The sequence below is a fragment of the Stylophora pistillata genome, chromosome 13, assembly GCF_964205215.1.
Source record: "Stylophora pistillata chromosome 13, jaStyPist1.2, whole genome shotgun sequence".
Lineage (NCBI taxonomy): Eukaryota > Metazoa > Cnidaria > Anthozoa > Scleractinia > Pocilloporidae > Stylophora > Stylophora pistillata.
In genome coordinates, this window is record NC_142531.1 from 16,513,065 (window position 1) to 16,524,917 (window position 11,853).

Below are 11,853 nucleotides of genomic sequence, written 5' to 3' on the forward strand. Positions count from 1 at the left end.
AGAAACTAAGATAAAGAAGATGATTTTCGGAGTAGTAAAGGTTGCTTTACTTCACATCTAAGAGAAATATTCAATCGATCTGAAAACTAACGACGGCGAAAAAAGAACTCAAATGAAGGATAATCTATCTGAAGTGGAACAAGACTTTAAAACTTCAAGGAAAATGATATGATGTAGCCAGAAGTCGCGTGTAGGATTTTTAAGATGAGCCCGAGAGGCTGTCTTTGACAGCTGTTTAATGATTTTCTTAGCAGTAAACGCGAATTTACGTCTGTAAACATCAGAGCGTAGGCGCTCGCGCGAGCACACGCAATTGTCAGCGGTAGCTAAAACAGATCATGAGCAAATGTCGATCTTTTTGAATCCAGATTTTTAAATGCGCGAGAACGCGCGTGGAAATTGCTAGACTCGCGAAAGCCATTGCATGAAAACAAGTCCGGTAACCCCTTCTTTTTATTGTTCCAACATGATAATAACGTCGAAAGGAATCATCAGAAAAAAAAAGGAAATTTGCGATGTGTGAAAATTGCCTCTTTTCTAGATTTCCTGAAATTCCGCGCCGTAGAATTTTTTAAAAATCTTTGTGCATTTTCCTTTTCAAGTGCCAAAAGCAATCACTGAAAAAAATCACGGGGTCACCGGGTTAGTTTTCGAATTACTTAAGCCACAAGCTAAAAAATGCGTCTGAATAAGCCTTTGAAAGCGTTGCCGTGGAAACTGCTAGTGACGAAATGACACCTATTTTTGGATAGCCAATGATTATATAATTCAACCCCGTAAAAGTGTTCAACTGGCCTTGGTAAGTCTTTCTGTTGTATTCTTTCAAAGTTACAAACCATCAAAAAGATGAAAACTGACACGTAAGGCAAAAGCTAAGTTTATATATGAAAGTTTTTCTTAGAGTTTATTCCTTACCCAGTTCAAGCTAAATCGTCGTGGTAAAAAATATAATTCAGGTTTCCCGCGGATAGAAAGCAGACTTAATGTCAAGATTATTTAACTCATTACTGTATCATTATTTTAATATTGGAATTTCAAACAGAATGAATGTCCTGAACCCGAGCCAGGCTGTGACTTTGATTCAGTGGAGGAAGCCAAAGAGCTATGGAAAACACTCAAAGTGACGCCACAGGCACCTCAAGTGTTTACAATACAGATGGAACAGATAGCACCATTTGGTAGGAAAATGTCAACATGCTTGTGTATTTTTTTTATTTTCTATTCATCTAAGGACACGGAAAACTGAATTTAGCAATAGAAACTCTATCGTGTTTTCCTATAGAATCGCACTATTGCTATAGAATCAAATAATTGAATTAACGAAGCGAGATATTTAGCGTAGAATTGCGCGTTGAAAACGAGGCTAAGTGATTTTCTTTCTCATCTCTTGTTTCGCGCTCAGGATATAAAACAAATAACATTACTGTTGTTTTCTTTTTTTTTTTTTTTTTATTTAATTTTGCGATTCAAGGAAAATCCATTACCCGACTCGTGAATTCCGCGTTAACTTGCACGCGAAAACCGATAACACACGCATCGCTTCGCGATTCATATGATATCGGTTTTCGCGTGCAATTTAACGTGCAATTCCCTCGTCAGGTAATGAATTTTCCTATGAAATACACGAACCAAAATCTTAAGGACAAAAAAATACTTTTTTCCACAATACCCATTGAACCTAGGCTCGAAATGAGGAAGAGAGGTGAAAATTTGAGATTCCAAATATTAATTAATTCATTTGTCTTTGGCAAAGAATCGTCTGACATTTTGATATCTCTGTTTCCATCATGTTTTGTTCTCTCCTCAGTGGAATGCAAGGCAGTATTCGATTCAGTTTCAACTACAGCAGATTCAACCATCCTTCTTCAAATTTATTTGAGGTTTGTAATGTTTTATGAGAGTCGCTTAAACCAAAATTACATACAGCCTGAACTCGCATAATCTCAAAGGCTAATTAATTCTCCTAACCAAAGACAATTCATTCCTTTGTTGATGAGTCCTGAGAATTTCGTGTTCTATCAAACGATATTCCTCAGTGTTCCATTCTCTTAACTATCGTTAACTGTCTGCTTTATAAATTATCAAAGTAAGGAGATGTGGTTGAGAAGAAGCTATTAGGAACCGCAAACCACAACCTTGGTTCAAAACTTTCTGCACTGAAGCTGTTAGCTCTGTTAACCATGGCAACGATTCAATGATACTACAAGAGCGCTTTTTCATTTATAGCCAATCAGGACAAAGGAAGATATCACAGTGAGAACGCAAAGTATCAACAAACTGCCTGAGGCGCGGGAAAACGCGTGAGATTGGTAGGCGCGAATCGTCTAGACCAATCATAGAACGTAGCGAAGAAAAACCATTGCAATTCCAGTTTGCTATCGCAAATCGCTCTGAATATAAGTCTGAACATTTCCTATTGCTATGTGTTTTTATCTTTCAGGGTTTCTTGCCCTTTTCCCATCCGTTTCTCGAAGATTGCCGTTTTCTTTAGCAATCAGGCAAGTAAAATGTTCCCATGTGTGAAAGGCTAGGGTTACTATGTGTCATCGAATTATGAAAGCACAGTTTACTCTTCCGATGCCGTATTTTTAGTTATAAAACACCGATAGAGCACTTTTTGATAGTGTCTTGAAGCCAAAAGCAAGGTAACTACCTCAGCTAACTGGTATCGTGACACTCTGGCTGCTAATTCGGTTACATTTTTGCTGGCCTATCTCAATTTTCTTTTATCTTGCGTCTTAGTTTTATAACCAACAGTGTGTTGTGGAGGCAGGATCCCCTCAAGGGGAGGGTGGACTGTATCTTCTTCCAGCAAAGACCAAAGTGATACCATTTCAACTAGTGCCCCAGCCCGAAGATGTTGGAAAACTACTTCAGGTAAGAAAATAAATACTTCGCTTTACTAGTCTTTCGCTCTTATCAATAATGTATGGGTATGAAAGGGTAATGTTGAAGTCAGCCTACGAGACTAGTAGCCAAAAGAGGATAAGCTTATGGTCTCTTTCTAGAGGCTATCAACTGAGTATTGCTGCTCCCTTCCCCCCCCCCCCCCACAAGATAGACTGCTAGTCCAATGTAGGATACCCCCTTTCAAGCATTCTATCATTCCTATAAGAATAAATAATTTTGCCAAAGAACACTACTTAGTGATCCCAACGAGGGCTCAACCCTGGTCTCTCGGTGGTGTTACAGGAAAACTTTGACGGAAAACTTTCCAGGGTAGACCGCTTTAATAGAGATTTCATTGAAGCTTTCTTCGTTGTGGTTCCCAGGTCACCTCTGTTGCTCTGGAGCTGGGTTCTCGCGAGTCTCGGTGTGCCGTACTGGTGTGGAGTGGCTGGGGAGGGGAGACTGGTAACTTAAGCCCTCCCTTCGTGTCATACGGTTTAAAATCTGCCAGCAAGGAGGATCAGTTTGACTGGGATGATTTGAAGATCATCTCAAAAATTAAGTAAGTCTTGCATAATTTTCAGTAAGTTACCTCCTTCTCAGGTTTGGTCGCTACTGAGAGGAGTCTATTTGAACAATAATTCGCCGACGTGGAGGTGAATTATTGTCTTAGTATATACCAAACATGCTGAAAACCAGCGGTCCAAAATCTTACTCTATCAGGCTACTTTCGCGTTAGCCAGTCAGCTCACGCGAAGATCGCTATTCGTTTCAGTGTATAGTAATTGCTCATAGGCTTTTTATCAATTGGCTTTGAGAGTTCTTCGGAAAGTAATTCATCAAATGAATAATCACGACTCCAGTAGGGTTGAATTCCATGTTGATACAAGTTCCCTTTGCCATCTCTCTTTTCAAGGATTGAATCGCGCAAGCCTAGGGTTAATATTACACTCAAGCATGAACCACCAGCCCTGGTGAACGAGTTTTATGAACTTCAACTGGTTGTTGAGAGTTTGGAAGAAACGCCAGTGAAAGACCTCAGGTATACCTTGATAGTGTTTTTTGTTTTCTTTTTCTTAAAGTTGAACCAGTCTATTTTTTGAAAGTAAGGCTTTCACGCCTTTTATTTGCCTTTCTCTCATTTTCGTATACAGTACGAAATGGATGTTTTCGTCGATTTCTCAATATTTGACTCCTCTTTCCCGCGTTACAACTACAACAATATGTACCTTCTTTTAGAGTCTGGCTTGGATTCCAGGACGAGCCGGAATCTCCCGAAAGAGGTGGGTGTTTTCAAACAAAAACGTTTACCCGAATATGTTGATGAAGACACGCAATCCTTCCCCTTGTTGGAAGACACGTAAGTTTCCCTTTGTCGGAAGGTTAGAGTACTAAATCGTTTTTGATTAAGTGACGTGAAACCAACATCAGAGTAATCTCAACCTCCAATCAGAAGAAAGAAAATACCTTGTAAGACCCAATCAGAACTCCAAGTAAATCGAAGTTTTGCATTGATTGATGGAGAGAATGGCGCGAGATTTCTGGACCAATCACACAGCGAAGTAAAGTAAAACCATTGCAATTGCTTTCTGAACATTTTTATGTGGATTTCTCAGTCGTTCCCAATGTCAAGTGCCTGTCAATTATATTTCTAGGCGCTTTGATTTACTCAGAGGTACCCGTGGCAGATAAGGTTGAGAGGGGTGCAACGAACTTTTTGGAGTTTACTGTGGATGGAATTACTGATAAGGTATTAGGGGTTATAAAGAAGATGATATATGGCCGCGCATGAATACGGATTTTAACTTCTGCAAACCTCAATGCTCACGCTGACCATAAATATTTTTAGACGTTTTGGTGTTATCCAGTTGCTTTATTTATACGAAAATGTCGTCCATTCTTTTTCTCATTTGAACCATTTCACGTAATCATAACCAACTCGTCAAACAGGTTATTTTTTGCAGTACAAAGCAACCAACTGTCGAAATAACCGTACAAGATCGCAGGATCTTTGTACTCGATACGCGCATTATCTGTTTTCCTCTTAATGCTGTTGGATGAAGAATTACGTTTACTTCGTTTTTCTGGTGTGCAGAAAAATTAAGCTTTGACGCCAATAAATCGCAATTCTCGTCTTTTATATCGTTCATGTGTCCCTTTCGTCTTTACGTTCTAGATCGAGAGGTCGTACTTCATTAAATGTTCCCAAGTAGGTTCGCGGACTGTAACAGCAAAGGTATGGTACCTCAGCCAACTGTAATAGCACAAATTTAATCACAAATCTTAAGGCGTCTGTACAGAAAACTCAAGTCAAATTGTCCAGCACTACGTAGCCTACGGAACAGGCGTACTATTTTCACCTTGTAAGGGTGAACAGAGGCAAGCGCGAGGGGATGAACGCGTTTTTTTTCGCCCCGGTTTTTTTCACTCGCGCTGACTTCCGTTCGCCAGAAAAACGCTAAAATATTACTCATGTTCTGCAGATTATGCGTTCAGTTCAGTGCATAGTTGAAAGGTTTCGATTATAATACCTTTGGAAACGCAATTTTCCTATGTTCTAACTTTCTGAAGATTGAGTTTTAAGTTAAGACTTCTTATTTTGTTTAAAAAGATTCCTATTTTTTTCATGCCCAATCCCCTTCATCGTTTGCTTGTTTTTTTTTTTTCCAAATCCAGATTACTTATACCGTAGATGTCCAAGTAGAACCCAATTCTTCGCCAGTCACCTGTACTTGTGCTAAGGTGAGAACTTTTGTTTTTGTCTCAAAGAAAAGGTGAAGCTTTCTTTTAGTATTAAAATTAACAGCAAGAACAGGACTGAACCAAATTACAAACGGCGATAACTTTCCCACGTTTACTTTTAATGCTTGTTTGCTTTCTCATGTTGTTGCACTTTTATCTATAAAATAGTGCGTTTTTCGATTGAGTATAGTAAAACCAAAAGAAAAGTGTTACCACAAAGACCAATCAGAAGAAAGAAAAATACCTTTGGGATCCAATGAGAACTTAGAAAGTAAAAACAGCGGGGAGAAAGGGCGGAAAAACGTGATTAGTTTTTTGATTGCAACTGATTGATTGAGAAAGTGGCGGGAATGTTTTGGACCAATCACAGAGCGGTTGAACATTGCTCTATTGGTAAATACAAAATCCCGAGTACTGAGTGGTTTCTTGCTCTCATCTTTCTCTACTCTCTCGATTTATACGCTTTATAGGAGGAAAGTGTTGCTATCAAGACTGTTATGCCATTTGAAATCTCATTGTCGCTAACAAACCTTAAGGTAAGTGAAAGTAAGCACCTTTTACGATGAAATTTTACGTCCCTTCGAGTCGATCAAACTTGTGCTTTTTTCATCTAAACAAACGGTCTCTCGCTCTTATCTCAAAGGTTTTCTTTCACTGAAAGTAGGGGCAAGTTATGGCTAAACTTGTAAATCCATTTCTTTTTTCATGCGATCTTTTCACAAATTTGACCAGTGATGAAGCTATTATAAATCCGTGAATAATTTGAAACGCATCACAGGTCTGCCAGAATAAACCCTGTCTTATTCGTCAAGAAACATTTTCTGATCATCACGCCTTTGACTGAAGGTGCTTTGTGTTTTGAATTGTCGAATAGCGTCAAATTGTTTTTTTTTTCCGCAGCGTAACTTCGGGTTGTTAATTCTCCCCTCAAGCTGCTAAACATTTCCATGTAAATTAGTTACGAGAATTCGGTGATAGATGAAGATAGAAACTTTGAGCTGATAAGTTTGAGTATTCTCATTGCCTGTTTGATGGATTGTGTATGGATATTTTAGGGAGAAGTTACATGTTAATCACTCTTGGGAGTGAAGGGCTAAGGTCCGGTTAGTTAGTGACAGGGAACTAAGTTTCGTTGCACTTTCTCTTGGATAATATCAGTGCATTGTAATAAGCTCAAATGATTTTTTGCGTCTTTTCTTAGTTGGAAAGGCTAGATCAGCTGTTCGAAGAGGAACCATTCCTCTTGTTAGCTGGAATCAAATGCACTTCACCTTGGCCTGTTACCATGGTTGCCACGACATTAAATATGGTGAGGCCATAAACCATATATGTTCGCAAAAATACTGTTTGTTTTTCTTTAGAAATATAGTCGAGGAGATATCAAGTTGATGGATCAGGGGAGCATGAGCTTTACCGCTACAAGAAATTAGCGGGGTGGGGTGGGTCGGGGTGAAGTCTCCGATTACGCAGAGGAGAGGATCCCTGACTTCACCTAGTACCCACTGAGTTGCGCTGGGAATGTAAGGTGTTGCATAGATAGAGGATATTATATGTCCGCTTGGAGGTACCAAATTTCTCTTCTCGTGTTGAAAAATATTTCACACGTGAGTCAAGCGATAATTCGAAAAAAAATATTTCACTCGTGAAGTATTTTTTGTATCTCCGAGCGGCCATATGAAGCTATTTTTATTACACAAAAACAAATGAAAAAACAATCCATGTCACTTTCGCTAGGAAAGGCGCAATTTATTTTAACCATAGTAACATTTTATTTTCACGTGTGAAGATAACCTATTATTTACATGTGTGAAGATGTTACGTTTCCGCGCGAAAGCTCACCTAGTATTTTTTCGAAATGAATATGTTAAATATCTATCTATATAATATATGTATATAAAGGCTTGAGTGCGTGTTTCCCCCCCGTGGCCCCCCCACCCCCGTGAGAAAAGCATCTTTAAGTGAACACGTTCGGAACACGCCCGGAATCTCGCGAAAACGATATGACATGAACTATATTTCGACCTTTGGATAAGATGGCATGTCTCAAATTGATCTTCCTCAGATAACTGCAATTTAATTCATTAAAGAAAGAGTAATCTGAGAAATTCCGGCTTTATTGGGGATTGACGAGAAACCGATACCTCCTATATAGTTGGGCGCTACAACTAACTGAGCTACGAAGCAGAAGCAGACATTCTGGACTACTGATTTTTTGTTTGATTTCAGTCTCCAGAAGTGAACATTGTTGGCGAAGAGATGGGATCACAGTTACAAGGGAGTAAGGATTGCCTGTCTTTGTTATATTTTATTTTTATTATGCTATGTAAGCGCATTGAGATCCTGAAATGCGCTCATAAAAACCTTACTATTATTATTATTACTATTACTGATCTGAATTAGTTAAGGTTACTTCTACTTGCGTCGTTATCCGAAAAACTCCGCGTGCGATTCTCGTCGTTAGAGTATATCGAGCTTCTTTTCAACTAATCGCCGAGTATTTGGGGAAGCTAGACAAGATTGAGCGTTTCCCTCCCCAATGGAGGGAAACTGCATGGGAAAACCTTTTTGAGGGGCTTTTAAGGTCCCTCTTTATAACGTAACATAAACCTTTGCGTTATGTGCCCCAGCTATCTGATCTTCAAACTGTAGGTTTTAATATTCCTGATAAAAACTGGCGATTATTCCCGACTTACTAGCTGTTGAGTCTTTACAGGATACTCGGTCTATTTCTTCTTCTAATTCCACGTATGTTGGTCCCAGTCTCTTTGCAGCAGGGCGAAAGTGCGTCGGAATGCTACTGCTTAGCTGTGAAAGAGGGTGTCAGTAAAATGAAGGTCGTAAACATTGGGAGTCTTGCCCTCCAGTGGAGACGGTGAGTTCATGATTACACTTGAGGGAGTCTAAGGCAAAAGAGAGAATTAAAGCAATACTTGGTTGAGTGCCGAATGTAATACCAAACTGTAGTGGTCTTGCTTTCCTTCGCTTTGTGATTAGCTTAGGAAAGTTGCGCCACTCTCTCTCTCTCTCTTTCTCGACCAATCATGAGACGCAAATTAGAACCAATCGCGACTTGGTCAACCGCGTTTTCCCACGCCTATTTTTACTTTGAGTTCTCATGGGCTCCTTTTGAAATATCCTTTGTTCTAATTGGCTCATTTTATTACTTTGTTTTTTCGGTTTTTACCAATACTTAATATTCCCATTGATGCCATCTCAATAGTAAACTGAACCTCATTTTTGGGAATATGTCTAAGTACTTTTGTTGCTTGATTCATTCCTTTCGTGTTTTTTATTCTCTAGAACTTCGGCGACTGATAAGTTTCCAGTTGTGGTCACAGAGCTTACTTTTCCTTCTGTAACAGTAGAAAGTGTTCCTTTTGCGATACAGGCAGGTAGGTCGCCAGCAATGTTATTCATAAGGCAATATGCCACGCGTCAAAATCGAACCATACACAAAAAGGTTTGTTTATGCTTCGCGCTGTTTACGTGATAGTATCGTACAACTGTTCTAGAGACTACGTCGTCCAAACGTGTTACAACTATCAGTTCTACACTCATGTAACAGGGAGAACCAAATTGAGCAGTTTATAAAACCTTGTGAAAATCCTGGTAAATTATTATAATCGCGATGAGGTCGATATAGTTGTGTGAAAGCACTCTTCCTGCACTTTTGCAGGCTTTTAAAATTTTTGAGAGATGGGTAAAGGGTAAAGCGGGAAAGCTCGGTTGTAAAGAAGTAAAGAAACGTTTATTTTGTCTAGTCACAAGCGAAGGACAAATAAAACAGTAAGAGCATTCGAGGGCTTGAGGTGTGATTCCTCATACGGACTCAACCAAAAAAACTTTCTTCTTCAAGGTACTTATGTTTTTTTTTTTTTAGAGTTACCTGCATACGGCTGCGTACAGACTCCACTTTTTGTAAGCTATCTCGTCCGCAATAGGACGCCTCAAGTCCAGGAAGTAGAAGTGACAGTGGAGCCAAGTGACGCTTTCGTGTATTCAGGTCATAGACAGGTTAGTTCAGCCTACTCGCAACAAGTAAAACATATCTCATGTAAGGGGCGATGTGGTGGATTCTGACCGGCTACTCAAATTGCGAATATCCTTTGGTGAATAGTTGTTAACTATATATTTCTTCTCCAGATTCAATTCCGACTGCTGCCAACTGGTGATCATAGGCTCAAGTTTAGTTTGTATCCTCTTTACGCTGGCTTTGTGACTCTTCCCAAGCTGCATTTCAATCTGCCTCGCTTTCAGGCTAGCTGGGATGAGCATGCCCAGAAATTGGTTCCAACCAATGTTTTTATAAAGGTAAGAAACATTTTTATGTCCAAAACGTGAAAACATGCAAGTGTTTTACAACACGTCGTCAAAACATCGGATATCGCCCGATTTGGTTGGTTATTTTTGTTAACACAATCCTGAGAAGAGGTTTTTCTCACGTTCCTTTTCGGTTCCTCATACCCTTGTAATCTTACGGAAAGGCTCAGCCCTTGAACTCTTTCGCTACCAAGATCTCATTATTAATTCTCTCTACTGTCTGCCTTACAATTCTTGAGATATATGGATCAACTAATAATCGGCTAATTTATATTTTTCTCTATTCTCCTCACTTGCCAGCTTGATATTTTATTGATATTTTAAAATGAAATTCTGCCTTGGTCACTCATGGAAGTGAAGAGTTAATCGTTTGACTGCTGAAAGCGGATGTTCACTCTTTGGCCTAGTGGCTGTATTTGCCCCACCTTTACGACGGCCTTAAAACGAAAAGCAAAAAAAAAAACAACAAAAAGACAGCTGCAGGAAGTTTGGTGGAAGGGTTGGTTTTGTAGTGTTGTACTAAACTGTGTGGACTGCCAAAATGAATGAATCTTCAATAAGTCATAAGTTTTCAAAGTTAGCGTGTAGGATATCCTTGCGAAAACAGGTAAAGCAGGGCTCGACACTAACTTTTCAACTAACTAGCCAAGTAGCTAGTGACAACTTAGATGTTACAACAATTTCAGTTTGCTTACTAGCCAAACTGGCTAGTGGAAATCAACCATTAGCCGAAACCGAATTTCTATTAGTCTGTGGCTAGTTGGCTACCGTTAGTGCGGAGCCCTGTAAAGAAGTATTACCATATAACTAGCCACCGGAATACCGGAGGAAAATTCATTCTTGATGTGTCTGTTATCACACAGCCTCGAGGCCGGGAATTGGTATCCAAGCAGAAGCCTGGTTACGAATACTGAGATAAAGAGCAGAGCAATGGAGACTGGAGGCAAACTTTCTAATTATGGTCACACAAGGATATTAACCAGTAAAGTGGTGCGGTGGAGGTTTAAACTGCTCTAAACCGACAGCAGATAAAAGGAATATATTTTAGGTAGTGCATTTATCGGCTGGCTGGTGAATTGCAGGTGTTTAAGGCAAAACGGAGCTGTGATTAACAAAACTGTCAGCGTTTCGTGCGCATGTCCTATTGATATGAAGTAAAAACGCACTCATTTGTGAAAGTTATATTAGGATGTACCGCGCCACTTCCTTACTGTGGATTAAGAAAAACAAGAATAACGCTACTACATGTAATGACGACTCAGTTAGCGAGTTTCGCTGTTACTGGGTTTCTTCCTCGCCCGCGTTGACTACTGGTCAACATGTCTAAGTTATGCACATAATTATTCCTTGGGAATTAGATGAAAGCACTTCTCAACTGAGTATCGTAAAGCCAAACCATTATAATCACAACGGCCAATCAAAGGAAGAAAACAAGTTAAAGAATCCATGAGAAATCAGGGGGAAAATAAGCAAACTGCCTAAAGCGCGGGAAAACGCGGGCGACAAGTCGTGAGTGGTTTTAAGTTTACATCTGATTGGTTGAGAGAGAAACGCGAGTGTTCTGGACCAATTACAGAGTGAAGTTAAGCAAAACCAATGCAATCCTGGCTTACTTTCGACAATCAATAGAAATTTTTTCATGAGTTCGAGATTTCTTTGGCGTGATAGTTGATGATAGCCAAGCTTAGAGCTTACAACGTCTATTCTTCTACAAGTTATTGTTACTTAGCAATGGAATTTTAAAAGTCGACAGAGTCTTCGTCGTTTAAACTTAAACTGGCCAAAATGTAAAAAAAAAAAAACAAACGAAAAAAAGTATCAAAATTACAACGAATCCCTAAAATCAATGGCGTCAGCCATTCTGTAAATTGAAATTTAGGAAATAGAAATGAAATTGTGATG

At 39.4% G+C, this 11,853-nt stretch overlaps 1 protein-coding gene across 1 annotated transcript in view; it reads left to right on the forward strand.

Annotated features, from left to right (window-relative positions):
* LOC111339951 (trafficking protein particle complex subunit 11) overlaps positions 1–11,330 on the forward strand; it is a 29,371-nt gene extending 18,041 nt beyond the window's left edge. Inside the window, exons 19-36 of the mRNA XM_088743025.1 lie at positions 1,043–1,178; positions 1,808–1,880; positions 2,441–2,498; positions 2,743–2,877; positions 3,273–3,451; positions 3,806–3,931; positions 4,129–4,172; positions 4,545–4,639; positions 5,066–5,125; positions 5,566–5,631; positions 6,102–6,167; positions 6,833–6,940; positions 7,858–7,909; positions 8,392–8,503; positions 8,932–9,023; positions 9,512–9,645; positions 9,775–9,942; positions 10,815–11,330. Of these exons, the coding sequence (XP_088599151.1) occupies positions 1,043–1,178; positions 1,808–1,880; positions 2,441–2,498; positions 2,743–2,877; positions 3,273–3,451; positions 3,806–3,931; positions 4,129–4,172; positions 4,545–4,639; positions 5,066–5,125; positions 5,566–5,631; positions 6,102–6,167; positions 6,833–6,940; positions 7,858–7,909; positions 8,392–8,503; positions 8,932–9,023; positions 9,512–9,645; positions 9,775–9,942; positions 10,815–10,865 (1,755 nt within the window). The 3' untranslated portion in view covers positions 10,866–11,330. The remainder of the gene's footprint in view (positions 1–1,042; positions 1,179–1,807; positions 1,881–2,440; positions 2,499–2,742; positions 2,878–3,272; positions 3,452–3,805; positions 3,932–4,128; positions 4,173–4,544; positions 4,640–5,065; positions 5,126–5,565; positions 5,632–6,101; positions 6,168–6,832; positions 6,941–7,857; positions 7,910–8,391; positions 8,504–8,931; positions 9,024–9,511; positions 9,646–9,774; positions 9,943–10,814) is intronic.
* Positions 11,331–11,853: the final 523 nt, after the last annotated feature.